Genomic DNA, 21,314 nt, shown 5'->3' on the forward strand with positions numbered 1-21,314 from the left:
TATCATTCATAACTTACTCTCATTTATCTTTCCTGTCTCTGTCAATACAATCTATCAATATCCCTGCTATCAAGGTTTGAAACTTAGAGGTCTTCCTGACTCAACAATCAAGCCAATTTCTGAAATGTAAGTTACTCCCAGGTGACTATGCACCACCTATCTGACCTTCAGTACCCTCAAATCTTTCCTCGCTAACCTATCACTCACAAAGTAACTTTCTGCCACCTCTATCCACTGATAAACAGTGAGAAGGGAGGAGTTAAAATGATACCTACTTCAAGTGCAAAGCGCTCATTTCTTTGTAAGTAGTTTCCAACATTCAATATTCTCCCCCTACCCCTCCCCCCGCACCTCTTCCCCCATCATTGCCTCTCCACCCTGTTTCCCATCAGGATAACATTAGCCTGAAAGCTGACAATTCAATCGCATCTCAAGCAACCATTTACTCTGTTATTTAATAGAAGGGGAAACCCAGTTACCATAACAACTCACATCCACATGGTAATTATGGAGTATCTAAAGCACGGCAAACCGTACTTTTCACAGTATTTGCTAGGGAGAATCTGTAAGAGGCACAGATATAATTTCTCCCCACTACTATTCACAATTTCATCTCGTTGTTCACATTGCATCTATGTGAACACTATCTTTAAAGACATATTTCTAAGACAAAGGAGCAACTGAAGGAAAAGGTGAGGCTGCACTTCTTATATTTCAAACAACTGGCTACATATTATCTAACTGGGGACAGCTTGGAGGAAAAATTAAAGAATTAGGAGAAGCAAAGTTAATTTCTAGTGCATAAAAAAAAACAAGCGGTGATCATTTACGGAGGTAAAAAAAAAAATGTATAACCAATGATTTATTTCAGAGCACATATTTCCAGTAAGGATGAATAAAGTTTCTCTAAAACAGAAGTGGAAAACAGCACACTACTTAATGGTAAGCATAAACACGGCTGGGTGGCACTGTCAGGATCAGGAACATCTGTATCGCCAAGAAGGAAGAAAGTAATTAAATGTGACTGCCATTCTCCTCCCAGGATAAGCCACCACTGCCCAGTTTAGATGAGAATGTCAAGTCAAAGCAGGAAATGCCAAAAGATGATGAGACAGCCAGCAAATTTCAGGGAAGGAAACTGTCGCTCACCCTCAGCTTTCCCCTGGAAGGAGAAAGTCACTGCCCAAAGGGCAGGAGGTATCCATCAGGGCGGGGTGCTTAGAGAAGCCTACAAGATGGGCAGGGACTACTGATAGAACCCAGTTCAAAAGATTTCTTTTAAAAAAAAGGCACTTTAGGTTTTACCCAAATCTAAGAAGATGGTAGTCACATGGAAGTAAATCAGATGCAGTTCTGTAATTCTTGGAAAAGTATAACAGATAGTGGAATATCACTTTTGAAAAAGGCAGAAAATAAGGGGCAATTTGTCAGAGATGACTTTACATAAATAGCTCACCTTGGCACTGAAAAGTTTTAGTTTTGCTGACGTATGGTTCTCGAGAAGTATTAATACCGTATTATACATGAAAAGCACAACAAATATGAAAAGACCACTTCCAGTCTAGTACATAAGGGGCTTACAACTCACTATTCATCCTAACAAGCACAATTACCAAACTGATACACACAACAGCTCTCTGAGACCTGCTAGGGAAATATATAAGAGAGCAAAGTACAGATGGACAGAGAATCACACAAACACAGACAATCGCAACTTACTGAAACAGTAACCAGGAAGCAGACACCTACATGCTATCGAGAAATCCGGTAGGAAAACCCAGATTGGACCTAGTCAGAGGAGAGCTGGACAATCGATGGATCAGAGTCTTCATTCATGAGAGGACCACACACCTCTGTATATTCTACCTAGAAGAGGTTGGCCAAATTTTCACAATGAAAACAAAGGGAAAATGACCCCACACATATGAAGTGGGTGAAGGGAAAGAAATCATGGTGAGACACGCCAGCAGAGAAGCCTCACTTAACCGAATTAATCAGTTACACTGTGAGACTTACTATGTAGCCTAAGCACCACATGTGAACCTGCAATTCCCCTCCTCCAGCCTCCAAAGTACTGAGATTACAAGCATATTCCAATATGCCTGGCTCCTAACAGGGTGCTATGAGAGTCTAACTAACATAGAGGGAAGGAGATATATAACTCCAAAGTCTTTTTAATCTTTTCATGTAGAAAAGGCATACATAAATTCTGCCTACTCTAGGCTACCTTTCTTTACGGCAGTAGAAGGAACTGAAAAACATGTGTGAAACTTATAATCATACCAATTAAAAAACAGACCTAATTATACAATTAAAAAATGATTCCACATTATCACAATCCCTTTACCACTTACCACTAAATGATTAAAGGTCTATTTATTTCAATTCTTTTTACATCATATCCAGTTATCAGGAAAAGAACAAAGCTCATTAAAAGGCAAAAATCAGTTACAATAAATGGAGCAGAAACAGGAATTAGAGGCAAACAGTGAGTACTATTGGAATCCTCAGACTGGGGACTTAATTATTAATGTGTGACGGCTGTGACAGACACAGCAGACAGCACCTAAGAACAGTGGACAAAGTCCTAAGGCAGAGCCAGAAGGAAACTCCAAGGATCAAAGACCTGCTGCACGAGAAATGGAAAAAGCCTGTAGTGTGTTTAAAAGACTTGCCTCAACTAAAAATAGAATATCCGAGTTTGAGGATATATCAAGAGACCACCGAATCTTTAAAGCAAAGAGAAAACAACAACAAACAAAAACAGAATGTCTACATTCTGTAGAAAAGGTTACCAAACATGCAATATACATTGATCAACAGTAAGGCCTGAACAAGAGAATAAAATCCGCAGGGTCTAGGTAGAGACCTAACATTGAGGTTGGACAGGTCAAATGACCCAGTTAGGGGATCACCCCTCAGAAAGGTAATTCCATCCCTTGGAAGGTGAGGTCACCACATACTATGATAAAGAGATGGACAGAATAAACAAACCCTTCCCAGGACCCCTACCCTAGAACAGTCTCCCACAGAGATTAAAAACAGAGCAACAGAGTGGCAGGACCACATGGAAGAGAGGTCTGTTGACCTTTAGGGAGAAAAAGAAACAGAAAAAGATACAAGAAGCACCCGGGGCAAGGTAAAGGTCTCTAGGACACATCTCCTGTGAGTGGCTGCAAGCTTAGTCCTACCTCTTAGAGTTTTCAGAGCCTTCCCACACAATGCATTACCAGAGGAGTAAGTGTTCAACAGATGGACCTAAAGGAGATATTTCTCACTCAAACCTAATATATTCCAAAGACAGAGACAGGGATTAGGATTATTTACAATTATAAGGTAGTAATACCACACGAGAACTGGTAAGATGTCACTTGCGGGTTGATTTGGAAGTGTTTACCGTCAACTCTAAGGCAATTAGAAAGAAAGAGTAAAATTAAAATTAAAAAAGGCTAACAAGAGAGAAAATAGAATCAAGTAAAACTTCCAAGAGTACAGAGCAAAATTGGAAGTAAAGGACATAAATAAAGAGAAAAGTATAACATCATAATAGATATTAACTAAGCCATATAAAAATTACTCTGAGTCAATGTTCTATATGAACTAATTAAAATACAATGGTAAAAGCCAAACAAAAACCAAGACCCAGCTATATATCTTCTATAAGAATACTTCTTTAAATACAATGACACACATAAAGTGAGTGTGGATAAAGATACCAGAATAACCCTGATAAATTACGTGTGCATATGTTGATCTCAGGTAAGGCAGGCTTCACAAGAAATAGGCTAAGAATAAAGGGAACATCGCATCACAATAAAGGGTGAATTTCCCCAAAAGATAATAATAGTTTAAGTATATCTAATAGCAAAGCATTAAAAAAAAATGACAAAAGACTAAAGAGAGCAGAGTCAACTGTTGTGGGTGGAGATTTCAGTGCCTCTCGATTATAGGTGGAAACACACAGCAAGCACTCAATGGAACTCAATATCCCCAGTCAACCGGTTATCACTGACATCTGTCATTTCTTCCAGTAACTTCTGGGTATACAGTCTTTTAAATCTAACATGGACTTACCAGGAAAGACCACATTCTCGGCAATAATAAAGCACACACAATTAAATTTGAAAGAATATAAAACACATGATATTCATTCCCATACCTCAGAGGAAACAGCTAGCAATCAACAACAAAACATGACTGAAAAATCTCCAAAAGCTTGGGAACCAAATGGACAAATTATTAACACATTACAAACAAATAGAGGAGAAATTCCAAAAACTTTTTTACACAAATTGAATATAAAACAATAAGGACCAGGCAGCAGCAGATGGACTTCTGCGAGTTCAGGGACAGTCTGATCTACGTAGAAGAGAAATCATTGAAATTAAAAAGTAAAAGCTTTTTTTTTCTTTTTTACACTTTGCTTTTAATTGGGCTATGCATTTTCCCTACTCCTATTCTTTCCTCCCTTTTCACTTCCACCCTCACCCCCTGCCCCAGTTTACTCAGGAGAACTTGACTTTTTCTCCTTCCTAGTCAGAAACACACGATCAACAAGCAAACAGCAGCCTACAGCACAGGAAAGGATCTTTACCAACCCCATGTCTGACAGAGGACTGATCTCCAAAATAAACAAAGAACTCAAGAAACTAGACATCAAAGGAACAAATTATTCAAAAGAAAAAAAATGGGGTACAGACCTAAACAGAGAACTCTCAAGAGAGGAATATCAAATGGCCGAAAGACATTTAAGGAAATGCTCAACATCCTTAGCCATCAGGGAAATGCAAAGCAAAACAACTCTGAGATATCATCTTACACCTGTAAGAACGGCCAATATCAAAAACACTGAGGACAACTTATGCTGAAAAAGATATGGGGTAAAGGAAACACTCCTTCATTGATGGTGGGAGAACAAAATTGTACAGGCACTTTGGAAATCAGGATGGTAATTTCTCAGAAAATTAGAAATTAATCTACCCCAAGACCCAGCAATACCACTCTTAGGCATACAACCAAATGATGCTCAATCATACCACAAGGTCATTTGCTCAGCCACGTTCACAGCAGCATTATTCGTAATAGCCAGAACCTGGAAACAACCTAGATGCCCGTCAGCTGAAGAATGGATTTAAAAAAAATGTGGTACATTTACACAATGGAGGAATACTCAGTGTTAAAAAATAATGACATCTTAAAATTTGCAGGCAAATGGACAGAACTAGGAAAAACCATCCTGAGTGAGGTAGTCCAGACAGACCCAGAAAGACTAACATAATATATATTCACTCATAAGTGACTTTTAGACATTAAAAAAAAGACCCTAAAAACTGGTTCTTTAAAAGGTTAAATAAAAATCAAGAACCCTACAGCCAATGAAACTAGAAAAAAAAAACCAAGAGAGAGAGAAAATTAGCTATATTTAAATTAAAGCGAAGATACAACTCCAGACCCCACGACAATTAGAAGGGAAAGGTAATAAAGAACAAATAATAATCAAGATAAACAGACCAATGCCTTGAAAAACACAACGTTCCAAAGTTCACATGAAAAATACATTATCTGAATAGTTCTATACCTTCTAAGAAAACTTAAATTTTAAACAGTTATTAACCTTTCAGGATGGAAGTACACATCTCGGATGTGCTCATGGCTGACTAACTGTTCAAGGAAGCGGCCATTCAGATTCTCTATGTTTCTTTTAGAAGACAGGAGCTGACACTTCCCCATTCTATGAAATCAGTGTTACCCTCAGAGTGAAACTAGACACAGACATCAAGAAGAAATACACACAACAATATTTCCCATAAATGTACTTATAAAACTCGTTAAAAGCATGAGCAAATTGAGTCTGACAATGTAAAAAACACATCATAATTAGAGGTATCTATCCATTGAAAATAGATCAATATTTAAGAAATGTATAGTACAGATATCACACATTGTATCAATAGATGAAGACAAGGGCATTTGAGAAACTCAAAATCTACTCATGATTCAAAGCAAAAACTTCCAGGTAGTTTAACCAAGGTTTAGTCTATGCTTGACAAGGAAAATCTTCATAACACCCCAGTCAACAGAATCCCAGAGAACACATGATAGCAAAGACCTAGAAGCTTGTCTTTTGAGATCCTAACAAGGGAGAGATGTCAATTCTCAGAGTCCTTTACAACATCATATCAGAAGTCCTCACTGATGCAATGTGACAAAAACAGAAAGTGTAACATATACTAAAGAAAACGAAGAAATGAAATTGCCTCTGCCACAAACAACATAAGAATTCACATATAAAATCTAAACAAACTATACAAAAAGTCCAGGAATTAGTTACTTCAGCAAGACTAGAGTATACAAAACCCAACTGCTTTCCTACATTCGGCAGTGAATAAACTGATATTAAAATTTGAGACTCAGTAACACAGTAATATCACCCAAAATGAAATGTGTGGATATAAATCTATGAAAATATTTACAAGATCAACATCAGGAAAACTATAAACTATGAAAAATCAGCAATGAATCAGATAAATGGAGAGATACTCTATGCTCATAAATAGAAAGATTCACCCAGCAGGATGCCAATCAAATCCTAGAATGTTACTTCAGAAATACCAGCAAACTGATTCTAAACCTCATATGGTGAAAAAAAGGAGAAGGAGGAAGAGGGAGAAGGAAGAGGAGAAGAATGAGGGGAAGAAGAACAAAAAGAGGAGGAAGAGCAGGAGAAAGAGGAGGAGGAGAAGGAGGAGAAAGAGAAGGAGAAGGAGGAGGAGGAGGAGGAGGAGGAGGAGAGGGAACAGAGAGAATGATTACTCAGCAGTTAAGAGCACTAACTCCTCTTGCAGAGCACTGGGATCCTGTTCTCACATGGTAGCTCACAATAGAGTGTAACTTCAGTTCCAGGGGATCTGGTCCTCTCTTCTACCCCCTGCAGGCTCCTGTGGTACATAAATCATGTGGGTATGCACACACCCACACATGAAAATAGTAGGTAAGTAAATGAATAAATAATCTTTAACAAGGCAAAAGAGCCAATACAACATGAGGAGTACTAGGCAAGTGTGACTACAGAACCTCAGGCTTTCTATTCAGCTATGGTAAAGGTAGAGAAGCAAATCACTGTGTTTACATAGTAGCAATGAACAGAAAGTCAATCAGAACAAATCCTAGTTGCAAAACACTTAGGGTTATGCAATAAGTACAAAATTTAACAAAACATCCACAAGACTTATAATGAAAACAAGGTGTTAATCTAACTAAATGCAGATATACATTGTTCATGAGAGTAGGCCCTCAGTGTTTCTAAGATTTCAGTTTTCTGCCAATTGGCTTATAGAATGATTTATAATCTACACCATAGCAGACAGGCATTCATGAGACATCCCAAATGTTTTTGTATTTACATAGAAAAGCAAAGTGCCTAGAATTAAAAGTCATACTACTTTATTGTGAGACTTATCTAGGTAACATTGATTAAGGCATATAATTTGGGTGAAAATACAAAAATAGAGAACAATAACAAATGCTATGGTAACAGAAATAAAAAAAACACACACTCAAGAGAGGAAGGGAGGGGCAGAAGGTATTTGGGTAATAAGTGAAGGATGCATTCACAAAAGCAACAACCGTCCTTATACAGCATTAAACTCTATTGGTCACAGCCTAAGATGCATATCTTAAAGTGTAAAACTTCTACATGAAAACATATACCCTATCTACAAACTAACAAATACACTAGATGTGGCTCGCCTACGTAGTAAACTACTGTTCTGCCATGAAAACAACGCAGAACCAATGTGTGCTACAACATAGGCAAACCTTAAAAACCACCCAATTAACCATATATTTTGAGTATGTATATAAATGGATGAGTTTTAGGATATATGAATTATACCTCTACTTTAAAAATTTATGAATAAAAGTTAAATTAAGCAGAAGAGAAAAACGAAAACTCTTGTTATCTTGTTTCAGACAAAAAAGAACCATATAAAGAAAAACAGGACAGAAATGAAAGCTTTAAAGCTAACATCCCCGTCACTGTGTATTACAGGGGCATCCACAAGCACACAGCCACAAAAGAGTCTATGAGTTTTGTATAAAGTTTTATGTGCACTTACCAAATACCCCAACAGTCTCACTCCTGACTATTTTTCTACTTAAAGGAAATGAAAACAGATGTACACACAAAGATATCTGAGAAATTCAGTGAGGAATTATGGGTGTTAATATGATCACCCAAAATCAGAAGCAAACCAAAGGCCCACCAACCAGTAAGTCGATAAATACATGGAATCCTCAGGACAAAGGACTTCCTAGGATCCCAGAGCTTCCAGAGACACAGCCTAAGGTAGCAGGAGGAACCAAAGCACAGTCTGAAGAATCTTCTAGAAAAATGCCAGACAGATCACCAAAGATTAACAATAACAACACGCATGCACGCATGAAGCATTTCTTTGCTCAGTGTTCCAGGCTGTGTGCACTGCCTGCCCCTTAGGCCTTACTCACACTCTAACTCTCCGAGTTAGTTACCATGTAAATTCTCAAGGCATTGTTAAACTTGTATTCAAGTAACCCATATATTATTTAATAGTGATTCAAAATTTTATGAGTGGCAATAGTGGTCAATCAGAAATGCCAAAGAAAAGCCAAAAGTAAGTAAACGCTGTGGACTTAATAAAGAAAGTTTAAAAATTCACTTGATATGGCTGCTAAACTCTACAGTTACAAACTGAAATTGAATTCCAGGGTTCAATTTCCAGACTCTTCCACTTAGCTGCTTTATGATCTTGAACAAATTAACAGGACCTACCTCAGAATGTGGATGTGGAGATTAAATAAATGAATATACTGTGCTCCTCTGCTTGTGATTCTGAGGTCACATCCTAATAAAACATTCCAAACCGAAAATCTTCTAACTTGAAAATGCACTTAATTAACCTAACTTGCCAGGCATCATAGCTCCGCCGTGCAGTAGCGCAGTGCAGAACACAGCAGTTTAGCCCGGTGGGGAGGTGCGCGTGAGCCCGATTTGCTGCTCTTGCACAGCATCGAGAGAGAGCACGGCTCTGTATGGAGCTGCACAGGAAAAATCCGGATTCAAAGTATTGTGTCTACTAAAGCCATATAACAAGCGGTCAGCTGAAACACCTGGTGGCAGGCACATACAATGCATGTGCAGATGTGCAGGCACAGTGACACAGTAGCTGTTGAAGTGCACAGCTGACCGGAAGCTGCTACTGTGCAATTGTTATCAGTCAGCTCTTCAAAACTCTCACTGTTTCTGGTTAAACAAAAAGCTAATGCATTGTTCTCTCTCTCTCTTTCTCTCTTTCTCTCTCTCTCTTTCTTTTTCTTTCTTTCTCTGTCACACAAACACGCACACACACAGAGCGAGAGCGAGAGAGAGCGAGAGCGAGAGAGAGCGAGAGCGAGAGCGAGAGAGAGCGAGAGAGAGAGAGCGAGCGAGAGAGAGAGAGAGAGAGAGAGAGAGAGAGAGAGAGAGAGAAAGCACATGTACACTGAGGTATGCAAGAAGAGCAGAAGAGGATACTGAATCCCCTGGAGCTGTAGTTACAGATAGTTGTGAGTTGCCTAATGTACGTGCTTGAAACCAGACTCCAATCCTTCATAACAACAGTACACACAGCTAAACACTGGGTCATGTGAACTGAAAATGAACTAAAATTCCATCCTAGATTTCGCAAAATTCTGTCCAGAAGGCCCTCTAAGTGACTCCCAAGTAATACTGTCATTTTCTCGCCCCTCTGAGATTTTCTAGGCCATCTCTAACACAAGATACAAACATCTTAATCTAGACACTTTCTCTGTTCATGTGCGGAGCATATTGCATAGTTTCTGATACATTAGCTAAATTTAACAGATAGCTTCTGCTAGCCCACACCTTCTTAAAAATTCCATTCTAATAACTTTTTAAATCTACTTTTCATGAAGAGTTTAAACTTGGATTTGTCCTGAAAATACCTATATGTAGAGCTCAAAATGGTAAAGATAGTGTATCTTTCTTTTTCATGCTAACTAAGGAGATGCCTGGGAAGAGTAGATACAGAAATGACCTGTTTTCCTCTGCTGTGCTTAAACATTTCACCCCAGAGAAACATCACCCCTCCCAGGCTCTTCTCTCTTTAACTGAATGAGAGACACTGTTATGCTGCAGAATATTTGTTTATACTGTGAAGATGTGTCTTTGCAAAAGCACCTTCTGAATGGTTTAATAAAGAGCTGAATGGTCAATAGCTAGGCCTAGGCAGGAAGAGATTAGGTGGGGTTCCAGAGACAGAGCAGAGGAGGGCACACCAGGAGACAAGGAGAGGAAAGAGGAGCTGCAAGATGGAAGAGAGGTAATGCCAGGTGATGGAATGTAGATTAATATAAATGGGTTAATGATGTGGGATTCCCCTCTATATGCTCTGAATAACATTGGTCAATAAAGGATTGCTTTGGGCCTGCACAGGAAATAGAGATAGGTAGGGAAAACTAAACTGAATGCTGAGAGAAAGGAGGCAGAGTCCTAAACTGAATGCTGGGAGAAAGGAGGCAGAGTCAGGAAGAAGCCATGGAGCCTTTGCCAGAGACAGACATGCTGAAACTTTGCTGGTAAGCCATGACTTTGTGGTGATGCACAGATTAATGGAGATGGGTTAAATTAATATGTAAGAGTTAGGTAATAAGAAGCTAGAGCTAATGGGCCAAGCAGTGATTTAAATAATATGATTTCTGTGTGATTATTTCAGGGCTGAGTAGACAGGTAACAACAAGCAGCCTTCCTCCAACAGGTTAATTTAAGTTATAAGAGTTAATTAGGAACAAACCTAAGCTATCGGCAGATGTTTCATAATGAATAAGAAGTCTCCATGTCACTATTTGGGAGCTGGCTAGTGGGACATAAAAAGGACTCGTCACACTGTTATCAAAAAAAGATTTCAAATACTTTGCAGGAGCCAGCAAAATTATTCCCTGGGTAAAAGCACATGCTTGCTGCCAATCCCCAGAACCTACAAGAAGAAAAAACCTGGTTCCTACAGGGTACCATGTAACTTCTAAGTGTGACACAAAGATGAACATGCACACTTAAAGAAATAAATAAAAACCTAAAGAAAATGGGGTCAGGAGGATGCTCAGCTGATCAAAGCACCTGTCTCTGAGTCCGATCGCCTGAGTTCAATTCCCAGAAACCACAGTGGAAAAAGAAAACAACTTCCTACAAGTTGTCCTCTGACCCCCACAGGCATTATAGCATGTACAAGTATGCTCTCTCTCTCTCTCTCTCTCTCTCTCTCTCTCTCACACACACACACACACACAGACACACACACACACAAAAAAAAAATTTTTAAGAGGAAAAAAAATAGGCAGTCCTTTTGCTTTAAATACATTAAAATTCGATCTAAACAACGGAATTAAGCATTGCTGAAATAAGTAAGCAAACAAAATCCTTAGAGGCTCTTCCATTGGGTGGTAGGGAAGTTTCAACTGGCTCTTGCAAAAACAAAAAAACAAAAAACTGGACTTAATATCCTATTTGGTCGGTTATTTTGGAAATCATGAATAGCAACCTGTGCTAACTGTGGCAAAGGACAACCTTTATGAACAAATGCAATCCCGTGTCTACAAAGGGAACAAATGAAGTGTAAAGCACAGAGAACAGCACCTACTTCATGGACAAGGGCCAGGGAGGTCTGCTTGAAGCTTCGCCCTCTACTGGCCATCAGTCGATTCAGTGGCTTGCCGTCTTTACTCTGATACATGGCAACATCATAGCAAAACAACATGCCACCTTTCAAAAGAAAGAAATTCAGAATAAGCATTTTCAATAACAAAAAAAAATTGTGAACTATATTCTCAGGAGTCCCACTCTCAACCAATTTGGAGAAAGAACTTACAAATAAAAACATAAAATATTGAGCAAACTATTATTTTTGAATATTGCTGTCAAAAGGGTAAAACAAAGGGCACACAAAAATTAACATTTAAAATATAACTTATTTACAAGACACTTATAACTAACATTTATCACTATAAACATTTATAAAAAAGAAAATTTAAAGTTTTTGTTCATTTCACATTTTTCAAACTAATGATACTATCCATTAAGCTTTATCCTATAATGAGTTTCATTAAATAAAGGTATGTATACATATCAAACTTTGTCTCCCTTGATAACACAAGGCCCCTACTTAGTCTATGTACTCACATGAACAAGCAGATTTCACACCTGCATCAGCTGGCTTTTGGTTGACCTTCTTTTCCACGCCTTTGTAACTATGGTTAACTGAGTTCTCAACTGAACATCTAGCACCACCTTGGTCCCCAAATTAATCAAAAGCCAAGGGAGCCAGTAAAGTACCTGAGAGATAACTTATGGCAACCCCAGGAAATGAATGGAAACTTAGTAATTCTGAGCCAATGAAAAGACATACTTAGGGACCAAAATGACATAAAATACACAGACCATTGCATTTTTTTGTAAAAAAAAATTTTAAGACAATCTTATTTCACATACCAATCCCAGTTCCCTCTCCTTCATGTTCTCCCTCTCCCCCTACTTTCTCCCCATCCCACCCCCATCCACTTCTCAGGGAGGGTGAGGCCTCCCATGGAGAGTCAACAAAGTCTGTCACATCACTTGAGGCAGGACCAAGACCCTCCCCACTGTATCTAGGCTGGGCAAGGTATCCCTCCATAGGGAATGGACTCCAAAGAGCCAGTTTCATTGCTAGTTAGGTAGTGCAAATTGCCCAAACCATACAACTGCCACCCACACTCAGAGGGCCTGTTTCGGTCTTATGCAGGTTCCCCAGCTGTCAATCCATAGTCAGCCCCCACTTTGTTTGGGTAAGCTGTTTCTGTAGGTTTCCCCATCGTGGTCTTTGTCCCATTGTTCCTCCCTGTCTATGACTGGACTCTAGGAGTTCAGCCCAGTGTTTAGCTGTAGATCTCTGCATCTTCTTCCACCAATTATGGGATGAAGGTTCTATGATGACAATTTAGGTAGTCATCAATCTCATTACAGGGGAAGGGCAGTTAAGGTACCACCTCCACTACTGCTTAGATTCTTAGCTGGGATCATCCTGTGGATTCCTGGCAATTTCCCTAGTGTCTGGTTTCTCACTAACCATAATGGCTCCCTCTTTCAAGGTATCTCTTTCCTTGCCCTCCCTCTCTGTCCTTCACCCAACTTAACCTTCCCAATCCATCAAGTTCTCCTCCCCACTTTCTTTCTCTCTCCCCCACTTCCCTGCCATACACTAACCTCCCCCATGATGCCAATTTACTAAGGAGACCTTATTTACTTCCCCTTCCTGGGGGAATCCATTTATGTCCCTCTTAGGGTTCTCCTTGTTTCCTGTCATCTCCGGGGTTGTGGATTGTAGGCAGGTTATCCTTTGCTTTACGTCTAATATCTATGTATGAGTGAGTACATACTGTGTCTGGGTTACTTCACTCAGAATAGTTTTTTATAGCTCCATCCATCTGCCTGCAAATTTCAAGATGTCATTATTTTTTACCGCTGAGTAATACTCCATTGTGTGAATGTACTACATTTTCTTTATCCACTCTTCAGTTGAGGGGCATCTAGGTTGTTTCCAGGTTCTGGTTATTACAAATAATGCTGCTATGAACACAGTTGAGCAAATGTAGTATGATTGTCCATACTTTGGATATATGCCCAAGGGTGGTATTTCTAGTTCTTGAGGTAGATTGATTCCCAATTTTCCGAGAAACTGCCATACTGATTTCCAAAGTTGCTGTACAAGTTTGGTTTCCACTAGCAATGTAGGAGTGTTCCCCTTACTCCATATCCTCTCCAGCATAAGCTTTCCTTAGTATTTTTGATCTTAGTCATTCTGACAGGTATAAGATGGTATCTCAGAGTTGTTTTGATTTACATTTCCCTGATGACTAAGGATGTTGAACAATTTTAGGTGCATTTTGGCCATTTGAGATTGCTCAGTTGAGAATTCTCTATTTAGATCTGTATCCAATTTTTAAATTAGGGTTGTTTGATATTTTGATATCTAGTTTCTTGAGTTCTTTGTATATTTTGGACATCAGCCCTAAAAACAAAAACCCAAGATAGCCAAAACAATACTGTACAATAAAAGAATTTCCAGAGGCATCACCATCCCTGACTTCTAATTCTACTATATAGCTATAATAATGAAAACAGCTTAATATTGGCATAAAAACAAACAAGTGGACCAATGAAATCAAATTGAAGATTCAGATATTAATCTACACACCTATGAACACCTGATTTTTGACAAAGAAGCTAAAATTATAATGGAAAATAGAAAGCATCTTCAACAAACAGTGCTGGCATAACTGGATGTCACCATGTAGAAGAATTCAAATAGACCCATATCTATCATCATGCACAAAACTCAAGTCCAAATAGATCAAAGACCTTAACATAAATCCAGCCACACTGAACATCATAGAACAGAAAGTGGGAAGTAGCCTTGAACTCACTGGCACAGGAAACCACTTCCTGAATACAACACCAGACACTGAGATCGACAATTAATAAATGGGACCTCCTGAAACTGAGAAGCTTCTGTAAGGCAAAGGACACAGTTAACAAGACAAAATGGCAACTTACAGAACGTGGAAAAAAAAATTCGACCATTACATTTTTCAACGTCTATTCTTGGTATATGTCAGAGGAAAGTTCACACTTAATAAACACAGCTGAGTAACTTGTCTTGCACTGAGAATACATGTCTAAGCAGAACCTAGATTGTCTTAGTTTGGGTTTCTACTGCTGTGAGTAGACACCATAACCACGGCAAGTCTTATAAGAAAAACATTTAATTGAAGTGGTTCGCTTACAGTTTTAGAGATTCAGTCCACTATCATCACGATATGGCAGCATGCAGGCAGAAGGGTGATGGGGCTGAGAGTGCTATGTATTTCAGGGAACTAGAAGTTAAATGACTTACTGGGTGTGGCTCGAGCCGATATGAGGCTGCAAAGTCTGCCTCCATAGTGATACAGTTCCTCCAACAAGGCCACACCTCCTGACAGTGCTACCCCTTTGGGCCATTTTCTTTCAAACCACCATACAGATCAAGAAGTAAATCATTATGTGTATCTCAGAAGTCTTGGTTACACCTTCCAGTCACACCCCAACTCCACTGGCAGTACAACTTCTAAGGAGCTACTTTGTCTATTATGGTCTATTTTTTTTTTAATGAGTTAGACCATGAAGGTGCCTTCACATCTGATTTGTTTGCTCACCCTTATTGTTGTGAGAATCATCTTACTCTTACTGACAGTCTTTCACATGAATGTGCACCATTCATGTGCTCGATTTACTGCAAACAGGCATTTAGACAGCTCCTGAACTACACACCAGGCACTATGAATTTATGCCTCTGGTAGCATCAATCGGGTTTACATTCTGTAAAAATAAAACTCCAAGTAATATAGGAATTTGTTCAGAATCAATTTTCAAAATATCACAAGAACTTATATTCATAACAGCTGTCCTAGTTATACCTCACCGACAGTTATTCCTTGGTATCTACGGGAACTGTTCCAAGCACTCTCATGTTTAGCCAAATTCATTTATATTAATACACAGTATTTGCATGTAACCTTCACCTCCTCCTACATTTCTTATGAACCCTTATATTATGTATAACAAATACAACGAAGACACCAGATGTATCATACACAGTTGTTGTGTTAAATTGTTGGAGGACTAATAACAAGAACAGGTCTGTACACGTTTAGTACAAATGTACACTCTCTTACAGATATTCTTGATCTGCAATTGGTTGACTCCTCATATGTAAAACCCATGGGAGTATAGGACCAACCGTACTTTGTATTTTCCAACTTTTATCCATTCTCATGATATGAAAAGTGATTTTATTACAGTATTGCCCCAGGTTTTTTTTTTATGTTAAGGTGATTATCTTCTCTTGTGTTGACTGCACATGTGAATACCTCTTTAGCTCCTGTTTGACTGTGTCACACATTTATATAATGAACGGTAGTCATTTCCACCCAGGTTCTTCTGCTGGAATCCTCCTTCCCGACAAGCCACTGCTACTTTCCTATCTTCCTTTAACATGTAATCCATGTTAATTTACACGTGTATTGCATGCAATTTAATTACATGTTTCTTGCCCAAGCGTGGGTAGATTATTCCTGGAGCAAGTGGCTACAATGCTGTAGAAAATAACATGCCTCCCCCACACCCGTACCTGTCAACAGTCTCTCCAAGAGCATGGCTGGGAAAGTCACAGGTCCTAGGGGGAACCTATTACTAGGTTTTGCTAAAAGGTAATGCTGTTAAACGACCTGCTAACTACTTGTGTTATACTTATTAATTATAACTGAGTCCATCATTCAGCGGAGAAACTTCATGCTGCAGTAAGCAACAGTTAACGCTGAAAATATATAACAGACAGTAGAATACCCTCCTTTTGAACTGTCAACTCAAATAACTCCCAGTTTTGCTATTAAACAATTTCTATTACTTTGTGAAAGTCCTTTATGCATTTTCTATGTGTCTTCTATCAGATGTGTGTACCATGAATGTCTTCAATGTACTTGTCATTGTTTTTAAACTAGAGCTTTTAGATCTGGGAAGCTCGGTCAGCACTGTGTGCTTGCCACCCAAATGTGAGAACATAGGCTCAGTGACTAGTATTGACATAAAAGCAGAGCATGGTGGCATGCATTTGAAACCCAGGCACAGGGTACAAAGAGACAAGTGGATCCCTAGAGCTCACTGCGGCAACCAGTGTGGATGAACCAAAAGCTGCAGGGGGAATGAGAGGCCCTCACTCAGATAAGGTCGAGGACCAAGGAAAACACTTCCCTTCGCATGAAAGGACATATATGTATACCCCTGACACACATGGATACATGGACCACACGCACCATAGACATATACAAATTAAGTAAAAATAAACACATAGGCCTTTTTATTACAGAGATCATGTGTTTTCTTCACATCACTGCTATAAATCTACTGACAAATTGGCCATGTGTGCATGTTTCACACTGTATTCCTTTGGTCAGCCTCTCTATCATTGCACTAACACCCCATTACTATTTATCGTTGGTTTATAATTGGTCATGACATCAGGTAATGTATGTCTTCCTACATTGTTGCTGTTATTCTTCAGAACTGCCTTAGTTATTCTTGCACTATTTTTGTATTTCTACACAATTTTTGGAATAAGGCTGTCAATTGTCAAAAACATCCGGGGTAATATGATTTACTTAGGTCTATATATTAATTTGAAGAGAACTTAGATTTTACAATACGCAGCTTTCTAGCCCATAAATATCATGTATTACTACATTTATTGTTTTTTCAATATTATTCTGTAGCTACGAACATACAGGCTATAGATTTGTTTTAGATATACAATATTTATGATGCCATTACAGTTTTAAATTCCATTTTCTATTCATTATAACATAAAATATACAACTGATTTTATATATTCACTTTTGTGTATGTGTGTGTGTATAAATATATATATATATATATCTGATGAATAGAATTCAACTATTAATCCTAATAATTATCCATGAATTATTTTAGATTGCCGATGAATATAACCGTGTCCTCTGCAAGTAATGAATGTTTTATTTCTTTAATCCTTGTAAATTTTATTTCTTTTCCTTGGCTGACAGCATTAGCTATGGCCTCCATACAATACTGTGTAGGAGTGGTAATAATAGTGTTCATACATTTTTCCACTATTAGACAGCAAAGTCTCAATATTTCAGGATTAACTGCGAATATGTATTTGTGGTCATTCCTTATCAGAGCAAATCAAGTTTCCATATATACATATTTTAATAAAAGTCTTTTTGGCATCATGGCCATGTGCTAAACTTTTCAGATGTTTTTTCTCTGCACATTTGACTCTACTCAAAGACTAATCTACCTTTGTAAATTAAAGCAATGAATTATCTTGGCTTTGAATCTTTAAATTAACCATGTTTTACCCTTTACATGCATTGCCTAAATAACCTCCTTCCCACCCCATCTTTTCAGCTGCATTCACAGAGAAGGGAGGTATGTAATGTTCCTGTCTTGTAAAGTCACGGTCATGTTCTGGTGAGAATATATGCTAGTCCCATGAAGAAGAATTCATTTCCTCTGTGTTCTTACAACAGTCTGTATAAATCTAGTACTACTTCCTTTTCTTGACAAACAGAAGAATTCATCAAGAAGCCTCCAGTAGGAAGATGATTAGGTTAGAGAATGAATTTCTTCAGTCAACATCAAATTGCTCACATAAGCTCTTCTCTTATCAGTTTTATCTTTTGAGGAACTTCTGTAGCTCACTTAAATTTTGAACAATATTGGCTAAAATTTCTTTGTAGTATTTATCTTTCTGAACTGGGTAGGATCCGAAGTAGAATTTCTTTTGCTGTTACTCATACAGGCATTCTCAGACTTCTGTAGTTATTGATTTTGTTAAACCTTCACATGGCAAGTATCCTTATGGCTTTCATCACATATTTTTATGATATTTACTTGATTTGCTATTCTTTCCCAAGCTATTTTAAAAAGTTTAGTTTCCTTCCCTGTTTCTAATAAGTATATTGAAAGTATACATTTCTGTAATAGCTAGAATTACTTGGGAAGAGAAACCTCGATTGAGAGAATGCCTACATCAGGCTGACCAACAGCAAGGCCTGTGGGGCATTTTCTTAATATTAATGATTGATGAAGAATGATCCAGAGCACTGTGGGCAGTATAATCCTTGGGCTGGTGGTCATGGCTCTTATAAGAAAGCAGATGGGGCAAGACAGGGGAAGCAAGTCAGTAATTCAGCTTCTGCCTCCTGCTTCCTGTCTTGAGTTCCTGCCCTTACTTTTCTGAGTGATGGACTATAAACTGTAAGGGAAAATAAACCTTAACTCCCAAAGTTTGTTTGGTCATGGTGTTTTATCACAGCAATAGAAAACAAATTAAGACAAGCAGGCAGATACACACGCACACACACACACACACACACACACACAGAGAGAGAGAGAGAGAGAAAGACAACTGTGGTGACATGTGTACCTACACTGTAATCCTGTGGGGATGGAAACATGAGGATCCCTGGGACTTGCTAGCTACTAGCATAGGTCTAGGATCAGTGAAAAATTCTGTCTCAAAGGAATACGGTGAAAATGATATATAACGTCATGCTGCGCCCTCTTCTTACACATGCACACACACACACGTCCAAGCACTATCACATACAATGTGCATCTCCACATACATACAACACCTGCTCAGACATACATGCAAACACAAAATCAATCAAGCAGTCATTAGAAAGACATTGTGGCTACATTTTACAAGCTTGTTCGTCCTCACTAGCAGTTCCAGTTAATTTCTAAACGATCTTTATTGGTGTATTCATGGCATAAAATATTTGGCTCCATTGTGTTATCTCTGGCCATGCACATCAAGTGTTTTGATCATATTTATGCCAGCATCACTTCTTGGCTCCTACCTCCTCTTAGCACCCTTCCTCTGTTCAAGGTCTCCCCTAATTTCATGTTTTACTGACAAATGCAAATGTGCAGTATAGACTTCTGAATCTGACTTGTGTCACTCACTTAGTATGATGACACATAGCATTCCTGCAAACGACACAATTTTGCTTCTCTTTATGGTGGCATAAAATCCATATGTATGTGGTGCGGGTGAATTGACTGTATTCTGTCAATCATGCTTTAAATAAACCCTGATTGGCCAGGCAGGAGGTGTAGGCAGGAAAGCCAGACAGGAAGTGGAAATGATACAAGGAGAACAGGAGAAGTCTGGGGAGGAGGAAGTTGATTCCTCCCACTCCTGCCCAGATCACTGAAGCAGCAGCATGTGAGCTGCCCCACTGAAAAAGGTACTGAGCCACATGGCTAAAATAGATCAGAAAAATGGGTTAATCAAGATGTAAGAGTTAGCTAATAAGTAGCCTGACCTAATGGGCCAATCAGCTTTATAACTTACTGAGTCCTCTGTTGTATTTTCTCTGGGGCTAAACAGCTGGGGGAACTGGGCAGGACAGAAACACAAACAAGCAGGCCCAGGCCTTCTCATGTTACATGTATGTAAACTAAGGGTTTTTTAATTAATCATTCATTTATTGATGGACACTGATTTGTGTGCAGTGTCATAATAAACACAAAGGTGTAAGTAAATTATATTATATGCTAACTTTGATTACTTTGGGCAAAACCAACAAGTGGTACAACATGATCATTATAGTTCTCATCTTCTTGGAAACATCTGTACTGACTTCCACAGTGGCTAAATTAGTTTATAGTTCCAACAACGGCATATGAGCATGCCTTGTTCTTTCTTTCTTTATCTGCATTTCCTGTTTGTTTTCTTGATAATGGTTATTATGACTGGGCTGAGCTGGGATCTCAAAGGAGTCATGATCTGCAGTTCCCTGATGGCTAAGGAAATTAAAATTTCTTCCATACATTTGTTGGCCATTGGTTGCTCTTTCCACCAACAGACCTGACCTCTGCCTGAGCCAGCTCCCAATTAAGACCACAGCCAGAACTGTGAATATATTCTAAAAGAGGGGGGGGGGGGGACTCTGAAATAGTTCCCCCATTCTGGAATTGGAAGCCTCTTTTCTTTCTTTTTGTTTTTCATTTCTTTCTTTCTTTTTTCCCTTTAGTGGAAAAAAGACTAATTACAGTCACTGCTTCTATAGTTTTCAAAATCCTACTCCAGCTCGTTTGTCCGCTGTACCTTTTCCAGCTGTGTGTAAACATTAGTAGCAGCAGCAGCAGCAGCAGCAATGTCTTACCATGTGACCTATGACAATTCCACATGGAAGTAAGAGTATCAGGCTATAAACCTGCACTTTGCCGCCATGTCATCTTCTTACCTGCTAGCCCAGGTTTCAGTCCCGGTTGCTTGTTTGTTTCATACATCTTCAGTATAAAATTGGGGATTCCTGCTACTGTCTTCCCTTGGTCTGATCGGATGCCTCCTTTCAATGCCGAGTGATATATTCCGCGAGGCATATTCACCATCTCCTGTTTCACAAGGGATGTAAAGAATTCTTCCAAGGCTGAAAAAGAATAAAAAGAATTCAAAACCCAAATAAATGTGGCATCTCAAAAGCAGAGAATTAATTAATCAATTAGTATGGACACCTACCTATATTTCAGGTTGAACTTTGCAGAGTGAAAAGTAAACTATCAATTTTCACCTCTTTCTTGAACTTCCTCAGATTAAAACAAAGCACGGCACAGTTAAGGTATCAGAACTTAGAATTCACTCTTACTGCTTGGCCATCAC

General features: G+C 38.7%; 1 protein-coding gene across 1 annotated transcript in view; it reads right to left on the bottom strand.

The window, feature by feature from the left end:
- The window catches only part of Focad (focadhesin), a 297,602-nt gene that overhangs the window by 77,022 nt on the left and 199,266 nt on the right, over positions 1-21,314 (bottom strand). Inside the window, exons 20-21 of the mRNA XM_087904862.1 lie at positions 20,899-21,084; positions 11,673-11,794 (exon numbers count right to left, since the gene is read on the bottom strand). Of these exons, the coding sequence (XP_087760988.1) occupies positions 11,673-11,794; positions 20,899-21,084 (308 nt within the window). The remainder of the gene's footprint in view (positions 1-11,672; positions 11,795-20,898; positions 21,085-21,314) is intronic.

The sequence above is a fragment of the Myodes glareolus genome, chromosome 3 (genome assembly GCF_982192425.1).
Source record: "Myodes glareolus chromosome 3, mMyoGla1.1, whole genome shotgun sequence".
NCBI lineage: Eukaryota > Metazoa > Chordata > Mammalia > Rodentia > Cricetidae > Myodes > Myodes glareolus.